Source organism: Callithrix jacchus, chromosome 12, assembly GCF_049354715.1.
Source record: "Callithrix jacchus isolate 240 chromosome 12, calJac240_pri, whole genome shotgun sequence".
In the NCBI taxonomy this organism is placed as follows: Eukaryota; Metazoa; Chordata; class Mammalia; order Primates; family Cebidae; genus Callithrix; species Callithrix jacchus.
Window position 1 is genome coordinate 51,191,069 of NC_133513.1, and position 17,112 is coordinate 51,208,180.

Below are 17,112 nucleotides of genomic sequence, written 5' to 3' on the forward strand. Positions count from 1 at the left end.
GTAATCTCAGCACTTTGGGAGGCTGAGTCAGGAGGATCCCTTGGGCCCAGGAGTTGGAGCCTGCAGTGAGCTCTGTGATGGTGCCACTGCACTCACTCTAGCCTGGATGACAGAGTGAGACCCTGCTTCCAAAAAAAAAAGAGAAAGAGAGAGAAGGATGGAAAATTAAACTAGATATTACATAAGATGGCTTTAGCCCCTGTACTCTCTGTAAGGTCAGCTGAACATCAGGAGTCCTGCTGCGTACCTGCCTGGTGACCAGAAGCCAGTCTGCTGCCTGCTGGTTTAAGTGTCTCCATTGGAAGAAAAAGTTCCCACTGGCCCTCTGGCCCTGGCATTTGACGGTTCTCCAAATTAAGGGTCTAAAGTAGGCTATGTTGAGGGAGAATGCCAGGGTGTCATTTTGGGGCCAGGTCATAATGTTGGAAATGTTCCAGAAGACTGCCTGGCAGGGTAGAGGCTGCACCTGCCCCAAAGGCCACCTGGCCATCACAGCTCTTTGAAAGGACAGATGACTGTCCAGCCCAGAAGATTCCCAGCTCCCAAGGTGCCATTCTGGGAGCTGCACATATATACCCACGCCTCCAACAGCAAGGGACCATGAGTTCACCTCCTGCATCTGAGCTAGGGACAGATGTACCCCGTCCTTTTTTTTTTTTTTGAGATAGAGCCTCGCTCTGTCACCCAGGCTGGAGTGCAGTGGCATCATCTCAGCTCACCACAACCTCTGCCTCCTGGATTCAAGCAATTAACCTGCCTCAGCCTCCTAAGTAGCTGAGATTACAGGCACCCACCACCACGTCTGGCTAATTTTGTGTATTTTTTTAGTAGAGACTGGGGTTTCACTACGTTGGCCAGGCTGATCTCAAACTCTTGACCTTGTGATCTGCCCGCCTCAGCCTCCCAAGTGCTGGGATTACAGATGAGAGCCACCGAGCCCCCAACCCCTTCTTGCCCTTTCTCCAGGAAGCCTTAACCATCCCAAACATCTAGCCCTGGGGGTTTCCTTGCAGCTTGAAAAGAGCTCTGGAAGTGGCTGGGTGTTCTCCGCTGACAGTCATGCCTCTTTCTCCTGTACCCTTAAGGCAGGTCTTTCTGGAAACTTATCTGTCTACCCTTATTCTCTCAGGCCCTCAGCTTGGAGAGTAGCAGCGCTTACCTCACAGGGCTGCTGGCAGGTAGCAGGACACGCCCCCTACACTGCTCCCCCCCCCCCCCACAGTGTCTGGCATGTAACAGGAAATCAGCGGGGTGGGGGCGGCCTTCCTGTCTGGTGCTCCTGGATATGCTAATGCGTGTTCATTCTCAAATCCTCCTCCCCTCAAACCCCTGCCGGGACCTGGTGGAAAGAACTGCAGGGCTGAGCTGGTGGCTTCTCCTTATGTGACTGGCCCTTGGGGTTGATGTTACTGCCTCCCCATGTGTCTTGCTGGCCTGGGAGCTTCCTCAGAGGGCACACGGGCTGGGATGGCCCTAAGGTAGGATTATGTCTGCCTGGCCTCTGGGGCTCCTGGTGCCTCCTGCAGCCCCTACCTGGTAAGTGCTAGGTCAGGCGCTAGAAGGAATGGAATGGATGTCTGATGGAAGTGGTGAGTGAGTGGACTCCCAGCTGGGAGGTAATTTGCCCAGCAGCCATTCATTGCTCAGCTTGGCTTCTGAGGCAGGTAGGGTGGGAGGCGGGGCCGCCCGGCCCTGCACTCTGCAGCTCTCTGTGGGCTCCTGCCTTGCGCATGCTACCATGATGGGTGTGTGGGCCACAGGCATGAGGGGGAATAGGGCAAAGGCTAGGGACGGGGGCGTCTGTGGTTTGTGGCCTCTGATCTTAGCCCCGAATCCTCAGCGCCCCCTCTCACTGGTACTTGAGTCTCCGCTGATCTCCAGCCAGACCTTGAAGAGCCAAGCACCAGTTCTATTAATCAATTATCTGTTGCCTGTACTGTGGATAGGGCTGCTGGGCCAGATAAACCCCGGGGGAGGGGAGGGGACCAGGAGACAGACAGGTGCATGGGGGGAGCTTCCCCCTCATCTGGAGCATGCCCTGCAGTTGGCACACTTGTGAGTGCACTGCCATGCTCACACACACCGGTGTGTGCATCTCTGGGGGCACGCACCACCTCTCCCATGGATACATACACCCTCACACGGTCTCTCCTACACGCACCCTCGCATGCACACAACCCTGCAACTGCACCTGGATCCCCTCAGCAGCACATCCCTACATACACAGCTCTCCCACCTGCACTGTCGCATGTGACCTACATAGACATGCCATCTCCCGATGTCCACCTGCGGGGCCTGTTGCCCACACCTGCCCCATGCCTTCACAATCATGCATGCCTCACACACCTTGCATGCGCACATATACATGCACATGCGCCTTGCTAGGGCTCATGCCGAGGGCTTCCTTAGTGTTCCCTAGGCGGGTGGTGCCAGTGTAGATGGCCTTAGGAGGTTTCTGAGAACAGACGGACTATTATCTGGAACCGGATGGCTCGGTCTGGAGTCCTGGCCAGAGAATCTGGAGACCTGGATTCCAGGCCATAATTCACTGCCACGTGGCACCCTGGATAAGTCCCTTTTCAGATTCACATCTAGGTTTCCTCATCTGTGAGGTGGGAATAATGCCAACCCCAGTTAGTGTTTCCGGGATCCAATCTGGAGCTATCACAGATGGGAACATGCTTCGTGGACACAAAGAGGGCCCGTTTGTGTTATCATTGTTCTGCTCGCCACTGTCATTATTGATTGGCGGAGGTCCTTTGGAGTACTGGGAAGCCCTGCCCTTGTGCTGGAAAAGCCTGATCTCTTCCTGGTAGTCTTGAACACTTGGCACCTCCACGCCTGCCCCAAATCTCTGCAGCCCTTCCAGGCTCCAGCTCCTCAACCAGGCTGCCCTGCAATGAGCCTGCTTAGATGAGCGGCACCCTGGGGCCCCCAGTGCCCCCAGCCAGGCCCTGCCCACCTCTTTGGGCCACACTTATGTCTCCCTCCAGCAAGGAAGCTGTTACTGCTCTCAGGGGACCAGGAACAGCTCTGAGATGAAGTAGGGTTGCTAGGGTGAGCAAGGACAGTGGGGAGTGCCCATGTGGCCTGGGACAGTGTGGGTGTGTGTGACTGTGGGTGCTGGTGTTGAGGGGTGTTGATGGCGATCAGGGAGCGTGAGTGTGTGTGTGGTGTGTGTAGCTGTGTTAGCAGGGATGCAGCCTATGTGGTTGTGTGAATGTGTGGGGTATGTGACTGTTGGGGCCATCTGGGAGTGGGAGGCCTGTGTGTGCCAGTGTCCATTTTGGTATCTGAGAATGGTAATGTAGTGTGTGTGTGTGTGTGTGTGTGTGTGTGTGTGTGTTATGGTGGGGACTCTGGGTGCTTGGGGATGTCAGTGTGGAAGCTTTATGTGTGGGTCTATGTGTATGTGTGTCCATCTTTATGTGATGTGTCTGCATATGTCTGTGTGTACTGTGTGTGTGTGTAAGCATCAGTGTATGTGTGAGTATACTGTGTGTGGCAGGTCTGTCTGTGGGGTGGGAGTGTGTATGTGTGTGTGTTTGTCCTGTGATGTGTGTATGTGTGAGAGTGTGTCTGTCTACCTGTGTGTCTGTATCGTGTGTGGCAGTTTTGTGTGTATGTTTGTATTGTGTGTGTGTGTGTGTAAGCATCTGTGTATGTGTGAGTATACTGTGTGTGGCAGTTCCGTTTGTGTGTGTGTATTTGTACTGTGTGTGTGCGCACTTGTGCACGCGTCTGTCTATATATGTCTGTACCGTGTGTGGCAGGTCTGTCTGTGGGGTGGGAGTGTGTGTTTGTCCTGTGATGTGTGTATGTGTGAGAGAGTGTGTGTCTACCTGTGTGTCTGTACCATGTGTGGCAGTTCTGTGTGTGTGTGTTTGTACTATGTGTGTGTAAGCATCTGTGTATGTGTGAGTATACCATGTGTGGCAGTTCTGTGTGTTTGTTTGTACTGTGTGTGTGCGCACTTGCGCACGCGTCTGTCTATATATGTCTGTATCGTGTATGGCAGGTCTGTTGGTTGAGGGAGTGTGGGTGTCTGGGCAGGAGGCTGTGGTGCTGGTGTGGGGTGTGGGTTTCTCTGTCAAGCATGTGTGAGTGCAGCGTGTGGTGTGTGTGTGCAGGGGTGGTGTGGTGAGGCGGGAGAGAGGCTGGCAGGCAGGCGGTCAGGGTGCTCCCCCGCACTTCCCCGTGCGCAGTGGCTGGGCTGACAGCCGGGCGGAGAAGAAAACTAAACGTCAGGGAAATCAGTCAGAGACAAATCGATTCCCTTTAGAGGTGAGAAAAAGCAGATGCCGCGGCTGCTGGTGGCCTGTTAGGCTCCAAGCCACAATCCTCACAGCCCTCCCCCACTCCTGCGCTGCCAACACCGCCCCCCCACCCCCTCCTTTGTGCAAGGCCTGCTGCCTGGTGGCTGCACCAGCCCTCCCTGAAGCAGGGCCCCACCTGCACAGAGCCCACGCTGGGCATGTGTGTGTGTGTGCCTGTGGGTGTGTGCATGCCTGCGTGAGATCGGGGAAGTACAGACTTCATTGTGGGCCTCACCTGATGTCCTCACCTTGGAGACTGATTCAGAGACTTCAGTTGGTCCCTCACTTGCTAAGGACACTGAGAGAGCTGGACCAGGGATGGGTGCAAGAAGAGCTGTCCTTGGGCTGGTACCCCAGCCTTCTATCTGCATGTACATCAGGCCCCAGCAGCATTGCTCCTTCCTGTAGCCTAGTGAGGAAGGCCTGTTCCCAGATGCTGCTGTTTACCAAGCTGGCTCAGATCAGCTGCTGGAGCCTCAGACTCTAGCGGGGGATCAGAGACCAGCCTTATGGCCTCATCCCTGCAGTGGAGTATGGGGCATCTCTGGATCTGGAAGCCTGCCCTAGCTACTGGTAGAGCTGCTCCTGCAGGATGGGGCCCTGACCCCTTCCTGAGCCTTGCTGACACCTCTGCTGTCAGGTCACTCCCCTTCTCCAGGTCCCCTCCTCTGCCACTCCCTTTCCCACTGGGTGGCAACAGTCAAAATATATCAGGAAACAAGGGCTAAGCTGTTGTTGCACAGAAGCTCTGCTTTCAGAGTTATCCCAGGCCCTCCTCGCCTATATGTATCCGCCATTACCCACTCCACAGAGTTACTGAGCACTTGTTCTGGGCCAGGCTCTGGATTCAGCAGTGGGCATCCCAGGCCTGCCTTCAGGGAACCTCACATCTAGCTGGAGAGACACATCCTGCCTCCAGCTGGGACTGGGAAGTACAGGGTGGGAAGAGAGGGTATGAAGGGTCCCCACACCAGACCTGGCCTTGCCCCTGCCCAGACTGCTGGGCTGCAACCTCCTCTTCTGCAGGCTCCCAGCACTCACTCAGACTGCTGTGTCTGTGGGCAGAGCCTCCGGCTTTTCTGCTTGCCCACCTAGCTCTCTTGGAGCTCTGAGATGCCACCACCTCTTCTCCACACCCACCTTGTCTGGGACAGGAGGCTCTGCAAGGCCAGTGGCCCCATCTCGCTTCTTTCGCAGGGCATCCGGGCTATTCCCGGCATGGGGGCCCCGCTATTTGAGCGTGAAGTATTTGAAATGGGAACTACTCAGTTATCAGACAGTAGAAGTGGCTGTTTCAGGGGCTTGGATTCTGTGGTGCTCACGCCCCAGGGATGCCTCTCCCTGGCTCTCCCCTCTGTCCACCCTTGCGACCCTGCTGTCAGCTCCCTACTCTTGGGCATGTCTTGACACACCTCAGCTCACTCTGGAATCTGGAACTTGCATTGACAGGCCTGTGTTTCCAGCCCTGGCTCTCCTACTGTGGGCTGTGTGTCCTGAGACAGGCACTATACCTCTCTGGGCCTTGCTTCCTCCCCTGCTAAAGGGATGAGGATTCAGGCCCTGCTTACTACCAAAGAACTCAGGACAGGTGGTGGGTACAGAATGCTGCTAAGAGTAACAGCTGTGTTTTGGTGACTTGAGTCCATGGGGAAGGCTTATGGAACCCTTTCCAACCCCCACCTCTGGCATGGATTCCCTGTGTCTAGCCAGATGGGAGAGGCCAAGGATCGATCTACAAACATTGATTGAACCAGTTCTGGACCAAACCCTGTTGTGGACAGACAGCATTGGCATAGAGCCTGGCCCATGGGATGTGTTCAGAGAAATGACTGCTGAGAAGAGGAATGGTTGGTTGTGTGGTTGTGGAGTTGCTGGACGGCCCCTCTCTCCAAGGAGTTGTACTCTCACTGGGACTGGTTGGCCATGACAGGAAAACGGGCTGTGGTTCCAGTTCTGCTTCTGACCTGCTCCTGGCCTTCCTGTTCATCCCTCAGTAAAACTGAGAGCTTGAGCTCTGTGACCTTGGAGACCATTTCCTGCTGTGATATTAATACCACCGCTAATAATGACAGTAGCAGTCGAGGCAGGAGCAAGCATGCTAATATTAGCCACACCTGTTGAGGGCCCAGAACATGCCAGGCCCTTTCATATGTGATGATGTCAGTCCTCGTGATGAGCTGCACTCAGCATCTCCATGTTGACTGTGAGGGGACTGCTGGGTCCCAGAGCCAGGACAGAACTCAAGGTTATTTTGGTTGAGCAGAAAAGAGGTGTTCAGCTGACCTCAAGTAAGAGAGGACTGAGTGAAAAGAATCTCATTGTGGGGACCTGGGTGAATCAAAGCACTGGGTTGCAGACAGAGCTGGGATTGCGGTGTGGAGCTCCAGGGAGCCAAGGATCACCCCGTGCGTCTGTCACAAGTCCCTGAGGCTGCAGTCCCGGCCAGCCCCAGGGTACCTCCATCTCTGCTGCTCCTCTGCTTCTTTCTGTTGCACGCCGTCTCCAGAATTCACTTCTTCCTGTGTATCTGGCCTGGTCCTCAGCCCCTGCTCCTCATAAATGTGGCTGCTCTGTGGCCCCAACTCTTCCCTGGCTTCCCTCCAGGCCTCCTTACAGGCCCTCTCTCTCGGTCCCCTGCCCAATTCACCATGCACAGCCCAGTTCCTCTCCTCACCTTCCAATTCCCACGCCACCATCTGCCTCTGCATTGGTTGCCCACTGGTCCGGTCCCACCCTTTGTCCAATCAGCTGTGGTGGGCGGGGCACTTCTTCCAGCCATCGTCAAGGTCCTGGCCTCAGGACCCCATCACACTCTAAAAAGTTGTTGAGGACCCGTAAGAGCTTTGGTTTAGGTGGAATATTGTTAAATATCCCTGGATATTGACCACATTAAAAATTAAAACTGAGAAATTATAAAATATGTATTAATTCTTTAAGAGCAATAAGAATAAACACTACATGTGAACATAGATTTTTCTTTTTTTTTCAATTTTTTTAAAATTGCATTTTAGGTTTTGGGGTACATGTGAAGAACATACAAGACTGTTGCATAGGTACACACGTGGCAGTGTGATGTGTTGCCTTTCTCCCCAATATCTGGCATTTCTCCCCATGCTATCTCTCCCCAACTCCCCACCCCCTGCTGTCCCTCCCCACAACAGACCCCAGTGTGTGATGCTCCCCTCCCTGTGTCCACGTGTTCTCATTGTTCAACACCCACCTATGAGTGAGAACATGTGGTGTTTGATTTTCTGTTCTGGTGTCAGATTGCTGAGAATGATGGTTTCCAGGTTCATCCATGTCCCTACAAAGGACAGGAACTCATCATTTGAACATAGATTTTTCATAAAAACATAACTGTTTCCCTAAAACAAACAAACTTGAGCAGAAGAGTGACATTCCTTTAGGTTTTCGTGACTCTCTTTGGTGATTCACTTCAGAGGAGACAGTTGGGTTCTCCTGTGTGCTGCTTTCTGCATTCGACTTCTGGAGAGTCGTATAGTCAAGAATCCTCTAGAAAATGCCACTGCATGCTTGCAGCAGACAGCGTAAAAGCAAATACCGCCTTCTAACTTTGCAGGCCCTGGAAGAAAAGCAGTGACTTAGATGGTGCCTGAAGCCTCTGAAGGACCTCCTGGATGTGCTGTGACCTTCCTTACCCTGATGAATACCAGAGGAACCCGGCAGACAGCCTAGGCAGGATGTGGGGTTCTCTGAGCTCAGCCATCCAGTGGCAGAACTTTGAGCTGGAATGGGAGCAGCTGGGGCTGAGAACAAGTTCCTGGGGGGCACAGTAAGTAAATGAAGCCATGAAAAATGAGCATTTTGGGGAGGCCGAGGGAAAGAAGAAGTTTTCCAGGCAGTAGAAAATGACTGGGCACATCTTCAAAGTGGGAAGTGAAGCATCAAACCCAGGCTGGCTAAGTCCTTTAAGGTCCTGAGCACTGACAGGATCACAGTGGTGCTCAGTCCCACCCTGTGTAGCTCAAAATCAAGTTTATTCTCCACAGTGACACTAAGCTTCCTTGCCAGTTGAAGTTAAAAGAGCCTCTTTCTAGTTTCTGGATTGCAATCTCACGGGTAAGTGCACAGATGCAGGACTGTCTCATTTTTGATGCCATGCTGCATTAGCACCTGAGGCATGGGCTCCCTCTGCCTCTCAGGTCATGTATGGGCACCCAGGGTGAATGATGAGCGGGGTGGGTGGGGATAGGGGGCCTGAAAAGAACTTGCCGGCACTCCTACAGCACCTGTGATTCAGAGCACCCTGAGCCAAGGGAGCACCCTGGCCTGGAGCTGCTCTCTCAGCAGGGAGGAAGGAGAAGCTTTGGCCCAGACTGGAAACTCCAAATCCTTGCTGGAAGGCCTGTAGTGAGTGGGTGGCCTGTCTCACCCTCTGCACACCCCGCCCTATTTATTGAGATTTCTGTGCAGCCTGAACTCTTGTAGGGAGGTGTTATCTTCTGGACCAGAGCCCTGTCTGCAATGAAGCCACTGTGGTGTCCTAAGGGCTTCTAAGAGAGCCCCGGCTGGAGATGGAGACCAGAAGATTTGAAGAGGTGGGAGGTGGGGGCTGGTGTCATAACACACTTTCCACCCCTGGGCTGGGAGGGGCGCCTGCTTTCTCCCTCCTGCTGAACTCTCTCAGGCCAGGTGACCTCATCTTGCTCCTGTGCTTGTTTTCCAGAGGGTGTTGTCAGTTGACTGTCTGCTTTCTTCCAGAACACTCAAAGTGTGGCCTGTGGAGCAACAGCTTCAGCCACAGCTGGGAGCTGGTTAGAAGTGGAACATCTCAGGCCCCACCCCAGAACCTCAGAGTCAGCACCTCTGGAGGTAGGACCCAGGAATCTGTGTTTCACAAGCCCTCTTCTATGCTTAGAAAAGTTTGAAACTCACTGCTTTACTCTACTTCTCAACAAAAAGATGACACTCAGTTTGGCTAGAATGAAAAGGGGTGAGTGTTTCCTGGCAGGTTTTAGAAACCTATTTAAATGGTTCTGTTGCCCATTCATCCATTCATTGACCCATCTGTCCATCCATCCATCCATCCACCTGCTTTTCATTCAGCAGACATTCAGCTACACCCGGAAGTTGAAAGGGGAAGGCTCAGGACCCCGGGATTCTTCAGCTTGCCATGAGCACTGCTGTGTGGCAGAGGAGATAGCCGCCGTCCCCTTTATCCTCCAAGTGTACCCATGGTCTTCAGGTCAGTCACTTGCTTGAATCTGAGTGCGTCTCTCATCTATTATCCTAAAAAAGCCACCTAATGCAGGTGTCCAAGAGGAAAGGGGAAAGGAATTGCATGTACCTGGTGTCTGTTATGTTCCAGGTATGCTCACATGTGTGATGACCTTCCACTCTTCCAGCTGCCCTTCATACTGGATTGTGTTATTCTTATTTTACAGATAAGAAAATTGAGGCTTGAAGAGACCAAGGCTGCAGAGCCTAAAAACAAAGATTGGAACCAAAGCCAGTTTGTTTTCATCCCAGGGGCTGCGCCCTTCTTCTGTTCCATGTTTCATTGTTCTTGGTGGACCTGGGGGTCAATAGCTAGAAGTTAAAAAACAGGCTGATTTGGAAAGTGCTTCCAGTGCTGTCTTGAGTGATGTCTAGAGATTAGCAGACCGGCTGTGAAGTGGTGAGCTGCCCATCACTGGAACTGTGCAAGCAGAGACTGGTCATGGTGCTGATGCTGTTGGTCCTGTATGAGTGTGATGTGGGGAGGGACTGAGGCCAGATGACCTTTGAGGGCCTTCTGCTCTCAGAGGTGGGCCTGCTTGGGCCTGCTCCCGGGTCAGTGCCCAATGGATGGAGCCTCTGCAGCCAGCTGCTTATTATCTGTGGATCCTCTGTGGGTAACCTGCCAGCTCCCAAACAGGAAACATGTCCAGAAAGCTGTAATTAGAGCTGGGCGCCACAGGCCTGAGAGGTGCCTGCTGTAACTTCAAGTGCAGACACGCCACCCTGGTTAAGTCCCCGGGAGAGAACCCAGTGAGTCAGGCCTCAGATCCTCTACCTGCATGTGGCACCCCCATTCCCCTTGGAAGGAAACCTGCATTGGCCAGGAACTTACTGGGTGACTGGCTTTCATATATTTCTCTCCTCTCTACCTCTCCAGAACTCTGGGAGAGAGGAAACGTCTGCCATGATGCAGGCGAGGAACCCAAAGCTAGCAGACGTCACCTGGTTCACTCAATGTCACCCTACTATGGCCCTTGCCTTTCTGAGTGCCGGATTTGACTTCTTGATCCCTCTGGGGGAGAATGTCACAGGCAAGGGAGGGTTGCAAGAGGCCAGTGGCACACAGAGAGGAGGACTGTGTGAGCCTGAGTGGCTCCTGGGTCTTCCCCAGCTGACCATAACTCCCTTCAACCTTTTTACATCTTCTCTGAAGGGATGGGTCCCTGCAGTGTTCCTCTGCCCGGCTGCTTGGCAACCTATGGCAGTTGTGGTGGTGTTAAAACATGGCCCTGCTGGGCACAGTGGCTCATGCCTGTGATCCCAGCACTTTGGGAGGCGGAGGCTGGTGGATCACCTGAGGTCAGGAGTTTGAGACCAGCCTGACCAACATGGAGAAACCCTGTCTCTACTAAAAATACAAAATTAGCCAGGCATGGTTGCTTATGCCCATAATCCCAGCTACTTGGGAGGCTGAGGCAGGAGAATTGCTTGAAATTGGGAGGCAGAAATTTTGGTGAGCTGACATCGTGCCATTGCACTCAAGCACTTCAGTCTGGGCAATAAGAGTGAAATTTCATCTAAAACAAACAAACAAACAAACAAACAAAACATAGCCACACATTTTTTGACACTTCTTCCATGGAGAGATGGGGGTCTATGTCCCTTCTCCTTGAACCTGGGCAGATTTGTGACTTCTTTACCCCATAGAGTATGGCAGAAGAGACCCTAAGTGAGTACAGACCATGCCCACACAAGTTCTGCTTTGTTTGCTGGAACAGTCACTCTTGGAGCCCTGAGCCACCATGTAAAGAAGTGGGAAAATTCAGTGTCCTGAAGCTGCCATGTTGTGAGGAAGCCCAAGTCACGCAGAAGGGCCATATCTAGGTGCTCTGGTCCACAGTCCCAGCTGAGCTTACCCATCTAACCTCCCCAGTGGTTTTAGTTTTTCCTGAAATCCCAGGAATCATGGAGCAGAGACAAATCTCTCCTGCTGTGCTCTGTCTGAACCTCTGACTCACAGAATGTGGGCACATAATAAAATTATTTTGTGTCACTAAGTATATAGGTGATCAGTTATGTAGCCATAGATAATCAGGACAGCTCTGCTAGCTATGAAGTGCCATGCAGTCATCTTGTGTGGTCCCACCCTGAACATCTTCTCCCCATACTCCTGGGAAGCTGGCCGGGTTCACACTTGCTGTGGAAAGCATTGCTCAAAGGGAAGGGCATGAGACTGTGGGGCCCTGCATCTCCTGGGGCTTAGAGTACTAAGCTTTCTCCAACCACTACCTTCTCAGAGATGATCATCCCAAATTGGGTCTGCCTCAGACCCTCTTGTGTATAACTAAGAATGTTGCCTGGGTGTGGTGGCTCATGCCTGTAGTCCCAGCACTTTGGGGGCTAAGGCAGGAGGATCCTTGAGCCCAGGAGTTCAAGACCAGCCCAAGCAACACATCAAGACCCTGTCTCTACAAAAAATAGGAAAAAATTAGTGCTGGGCACGATGGTTCACAATTGTAATCTTAGCACTTTGGGAGGCTGAGGTGGGTGGATGACCTGAGGTCAAGAGTTCAAGACCAGCCTGACCAACGTGGTGAGGGGTGGCTTGCCCATAGGACTGCCTGCTATTCCTCTCCAAGCTGAGCCTGCCCTGGCTGTGAACAACCCAAGAGGGTCTCATATCCCTGAGTCTGAGTGGCAGGGCCAAGCCCTGAGAAGAGAGGAGGACCACTACCTTCTCTTCCGGGAGTGGTGCTGGGGCATTTGCGTCCAGCTTGCCTACACTCTCAATTTTGCCTGACAGTGTGGCCAGGTGATGGGCCTGCCCAGCGAGGTCTGTTCCCTGGGCTCCTGCCCCGCTGTGATCCCAGTGGCAGCTCTGGGTGGCAATGGGCTCGTCAGTGTCCTGACTTCTGGTGGTCCAGCTCCTGCTGCTTCTCCTTCTGCTGGGTCTTTCCTGGCCAACTTCACTGGCCCTTCAGGCTGATCTGAGACCTGACTTCCTCTGGGCAGCCTTCCCTGGTATGCGACATCAGGCCCACCCTCAATCTTCACAGAGTGTGGAGAAGATCCTGGTTGCCTTGTAGTCTGGAGCTGCCTGTTTACTTACAGCTTCCTCCTCTAAGACCTTAGGCTCCAGGAGGGCAGGGTTCATGTCTGCCTTGCTTGCCTCCACTTCTCCAAAGCCCCACATAATGCCGGTGCTCAGCAAACACAGGTTGACCAAATGAACTTTTGATAAAGAAACAAATGACTAGAGCAATAATGCTCCTTACTGAAAGCATTCCAGCCTCAGCTGACTGTGCCTTAAGCCAGGCCAGGAGGAGATGACTTGAATAGCGTGTTATTTTGGTTCTTCTGGGACTGCTTTGACTGAAATGTCTGTTGGTATGGTATTCATATTACTACCCCAAAACAACATCTCCATGACACTTGTCTTTGTGTCTCTTCTGAGCATTTTATAATGAGGACTGGCTGGGAAAATGTTGTAAAGCAGACAGCGAGAAACAGCTATGACTTCCCCAAGCATCAGGCTTTATGAGTTAATTGACTAATTTTATATCATGGACATTGCGTGATTGACCAGATTTCCTCTTTTGCACTTGCTGCCAGGGAATTCAGGTCTAAGATTTTGACTCTTTGAAACAACATTTAGAACTTTATGGTATTCGTTTTTGATTTGTCCAGATCTCTGACCCTTCCTCTCTATTTTGCTTCTTAAACTCCTATCCATTTCTCATTTAGGTTTTACTGTGGTACTTTACATATCCTTATAAATCTCCTATTTATAGATTTACATATGCTTTAAGTCACTTTTGGGTGGAACAAGGCAAGTCATCAGAATACATGCAAAGTTCTTCAGAGCACACTATTCCTGGGCTGACCCAGGATTCAGCCTACAAGCTGAAGAGAGCTGGTACTGGGTCTGCTTTGGGCCAAGGGGTCTTCCCCTGAGTTGTGGCCACACAGACCCCCGGCAGCCTGGTCCACATGCTGGAGGCTGTGTGCTGCCAGGCCGTGCGCTGGGTTGCTATCCCCTGACTTGAATGGGTCTGGTTCCCAGGCTTCCTCCCGAGCTGCTGGCCTCACCACCCTGCTGCTGGCATCCTATCCAGCCTCGCCTCTGTGCTTCCTGACCTCCTGCCTTCTCTCCCTTCTGTGTGGATGCTCAATGCTGCCCCTGAGAAACTGGCTTAGCTCCCTTCTCAGCTAAGACTTGACCTTGTCCCTTGTATGTGGGCTGATTCCAGTTGCTATGGGCAACCACACTTGGCCATCCAGGCTGGCCTACTGGTCTTTTGCTGGCTCAGGCCAGGGTAGCTGACCTCCAGGCCTTGAGGACGAGTTTGAGACAGCCTGAGTGAGGAAATGGAGCCAAGAGCTAATACTAAAGCAGATATGATGCACGGCTTCATCATTTTCTCTCTGAAGATAGACATTTCCCCAAGAGCCAGGGACAGTGAGTAATAGGAGTCCCATTTGACAAATGGTGAACCAAGGTTTGGAGAGATGTGTTCTGCCGAAGGTGACACAAGAAGTCAAAGGACAAGAGGGCATTTGCCTTCCAATCTGGTGCTGGGCCCCTTCAATCATGTAGCTTTCCATCCCAGAGGTGGGGGCTCAGCTCTCCAGCAGAGATTGGGTGAGGAAGTTCCCAGTCACTTTCTCACAAGGTAAGCCCTCTGAGGGCCACAGTCTTTTGGGAAGCCCAAGCCCAGCCGGAATCACCAGTTGCCTAGAAGGCATGTGGATTTCCTCTCTTTCCTCTGCAAAGCATGGTTTGAGAAGGAGATTCAGCCCACATGCTCTGATTATCTGCCTCTTACATGTAGAAATTGGAAAAAGAAAAGTCAGAAAAGGTCACCATGGGGTGGGGACAGTAAGGCCTGGGGAGCCTTTGACAGGCTTCTTTTTGGCCTGCCGGGATTCAGATCTGGGCTTTCTGATCCAGTGAGGCTGCCACGCATTTTTTCCTAGAGCTGTGTCCTCCTTCCTTCCCACAGGGCCACGATGTTCAGAGCCAGTGCCTTTGGAGGTGGTGGAAGCAGGAGACTTGTAAGACTCTCTCCCCCAGCCTGGGCATCAAGACAGGTAGTGTCAATCCTCTTCTCTTTGAGTGACCTCACACATGTCCCTTGACTCTGGGAACCTGCGTCTTGTCATCTGTTAAGTGGGACCCCGAGTCCCTGCCTGCCTCTCTCTTACTGCTGTTGTGATAACCAAAGCCTTTGTGTTCTGAAATGTTTTCCATCTCTCATCTGAAATGCTGTGCAGAAACAATTTCCTAGGGGAACTCTGTGTAGCTCCTCGCCGCCGACTCTCGACTCTCCTTGTGGAAAGCAACAAAACCCCTCCAAAAAACAAAAGACATCAGTGCATCAGAATTCATGGAGCGGGTGGTGCTGTTTGAATTGGAAATCACTGAGGTGGTTTGTTTCTATTCGGTATCAGAGCTTCAGTCATGCAGTGAGAATTGGTTAAGGTTTCGTGCAGTTCCACAAATATTTATTGAGTGCCTGCTCCTTGTTCAGCCTCCTGCTCAGTGCTGGAGCTGGAGAGGGGAGAAACTATAATGTGTGTGCCCGAGGGCACTGAGCTCGGAGGCAGCCAGACCTGGCTCTGAGTCCCAGCTCTGGTCCTCACCACCCGGTGACCCTGGGCAAGTCACCTCCCTCCCTGAGCTTCAGTTGTGCCATGTGTGATGTGAGGCTAATGATGGCATTTTCCTTACATGGTTGCTGTGAGAATTAAATAAGAAAATGCAAAGCCATTAACAGTGACGGAAATATTAAATGTGGTTTTTGTTTTAGGAGCAAGTAGAAGACACCAGCCCTGTCCGTGGCAGTCATGGTTCAGTAACTGATTAGTTATGATACTAGGAGCTTCAGGCTGGCGGGAAGCATGTATAAGATGCTGAAAGAGCATAGGGAGGCCAGGAGGCTTCTTGGAGCTGGTGATGACTCCTCAGCACGTAGTGATGGGACCTGCCCAGGACTACCAAAGGAAGGCATACATGAAATTTAGTTTGAGAAGCCCTTCTAGATTTCTGGGGAGACAAATCTTGTATACGTGATCTCTGTTATTCAAATGCTGCCCTCAAATTCTCCTGATGTCATTTTCAGGAAAGTTACAACCACATCTGCATCTTTGGACAGAGTTTGGGGAAGAACAGGAATGTAGTGGCTGTGGGTCAGTTCTTTGAAGGCTGCATGATGGAGGTGGCATTGGATGCTTGGTGGGGAGGGAATTCCAGGCAGGAGGAAGGCAAGGGGAGGGCGTGTTTTTGGTGTACATGCAGAGGGCAGAGTCAGAAGGTCAGTTCTTCTAGCTATCCAGTCCCCCAATCTCTGAACTCTGTAACCCCTGCCAGGCCAGAGGGTATGGAGCCTCTGCTGGCTGAGGAGCTTGGATTGGGGTGCCTCGGGGCCTGGCAAGCAGCACGGGCTCAGAAGTCAGGAGTGAGTAGGTAGGAGGGGCTCACTGTTCTCCAGTAACACGGACAGGGCTGAGTCGGGTGAGGGATGGGAGAGACAGGTGGGAGATGCAAAAGGCAGCTGGGGCAATAGTGCAGGTGAGTGGGACTAAGAATGGGTCTTTAGATCCCGCCAGGATGGATGGAGCACCTGTCTGTCCATCTGGGTCCTAAAACCCTCACTTCCTAGGTTCCCTATGTGTGGTAGATTTTCTCCATTTCCCTCTCATACTCATTCTCTACCTTTCTCTACCCCGTTGTGTGCTCAGGGATGGTGATCCGTATGGATGGAAGCAAACAATTCACTTGTTCACTGGGTTCTGGCTGAGTTCAGTCAGTGAAATTCTTTGCAGTTACTATGTCTGCATAACTAACTATATCATAGCCTAAAACAACCACCCAGACATTGTGGCCCAGAACAACCACCATTTTATTATGCTATGGATTCTGAGGGTCAGGAATTCAGAATGGGCATAGCAGGGATGGCTTGTCTTCATTTCACAGTGTCTGGAACCTCAGTCTGGAAGACTGAGGCTGGGGGATGGGATCATCTGAAAGCTCTCTCAGTCATATATGTGACAATTGATGCTGATTATCAGTTGGAACCTCAGCTGTGGCACTCTCCTGGATCATCTGTATGCGACCTCTCCTGGTGGCTGCTTGGGCTTCCTCACAGCATGGTGGCCACCTTCCAAGAATGAGTATCCCAAAGAGAACTAGGCAGAAGCTGCATCACATTTTAACCCAAGCTCAGAAGTTGCACAGGGTCACTTCTCCTGTCATCACAACAATGCCCAGATTCAAGAAGTGTTAAAGTCCCATTGGAATAAGAGTGTGTGGGATGAGAGATATTGAAGTCGTCATTTGGAAAATGTGATCAGTCATAGGATGAATAGTTTGGAAATCAGATTCATTCATTTACTTACTCACTGGTTCAATCAACAAACTGCAATAGTTTGGAAATCAGATTCATTCATTTACTTACTCACTGGTTCAATCAACAAACTGCATGAGTTAGGAATGACTGTGATTCTCTACCAAATTCCACAGCCCCTTCTGGTTTGTTGTCTCCTTCATGGCAGCACTGGTCCCACAGGGCTTTTAGAAACTGTTCCTTCCTTTTCTGTTTTTAGCCCCAGGGTG

The 17,112-nt window shown here is 51.9% G+C and overlaps 1 protein-coding gene across 4 annotated transcripts; it reads left to right on the forward strand.

The window, feature by feature from the left end:
* Positions 1–1,268: 1,268 nt before the first annotated feature.
* On the forward strand, positions 1,269–15,268 carry LOC128929292 (uncharacterized). Of its 4 annotated transcripts, none has more exons than XM_078345488.1 (6): positions 1,269–1,536; positions 7,897–8,396; positions 8,766–8,875; positions 9,039–9,149; positions 9,384–9,522; positions 9,722–15,268. In XM_078345488.1, the coding sequence occupies exons 3-6, from the start codon at positions 8,852–8,854 to the stop codon at positions 9,739–9,741; spliced, it is 294 nt and encodes a 97-aa protein (XP_078201614.1). In that variant the 5' UTR covers positions 1,269–1,536; positions 7,897–8,396; positions 8,766–8,851; the 3' UTR covers positions 9,742–15,268. The 4 variants fall into 4 exon arrangements, with proteins under 4 accessions (XP_078201614.1, XP_078201615.1, XP_078201612.1 ...); XM_078345489.1 differs by having other exon boundaries at positions 9,387–9,522; XM_078345486.1 differs by lacking the exon at positions 8,766–8,875 and having other exon boundaries at positions 7,897–8,109.
* The last annotated feature ends 1,844 nt before the right edge of the window (positions 15,269–17,112 follow it).

What these genes read in the sequence shown, in the direction of transcription:
- LOC128929292 (XM_078345486.1), top strand. Translation starts at nt 8,068, where the DNA reads ATGGGAGCAGCTGGGGCTGAGAACAAGTTCCTGGGGGGCACA. An exon ending in ACAAGTTCCTGGGGGGCACA is followed by an intron (nt 8,110 to 9,038) that starts GTAAGTAAATGA and finishes GCTTTCTTCCAG; the next exon opens with AACACTCAAAGTGTGGCCTG. An exon ending in AGTGTACCCATGGTCTTCAG is followed by an intron (nt 9,523 to 9,721) that starts GTCAGTCACTTG and finishes CTTATTTTACAG; the next exon opens with ATAAGAAAATTGAGGCTTGA.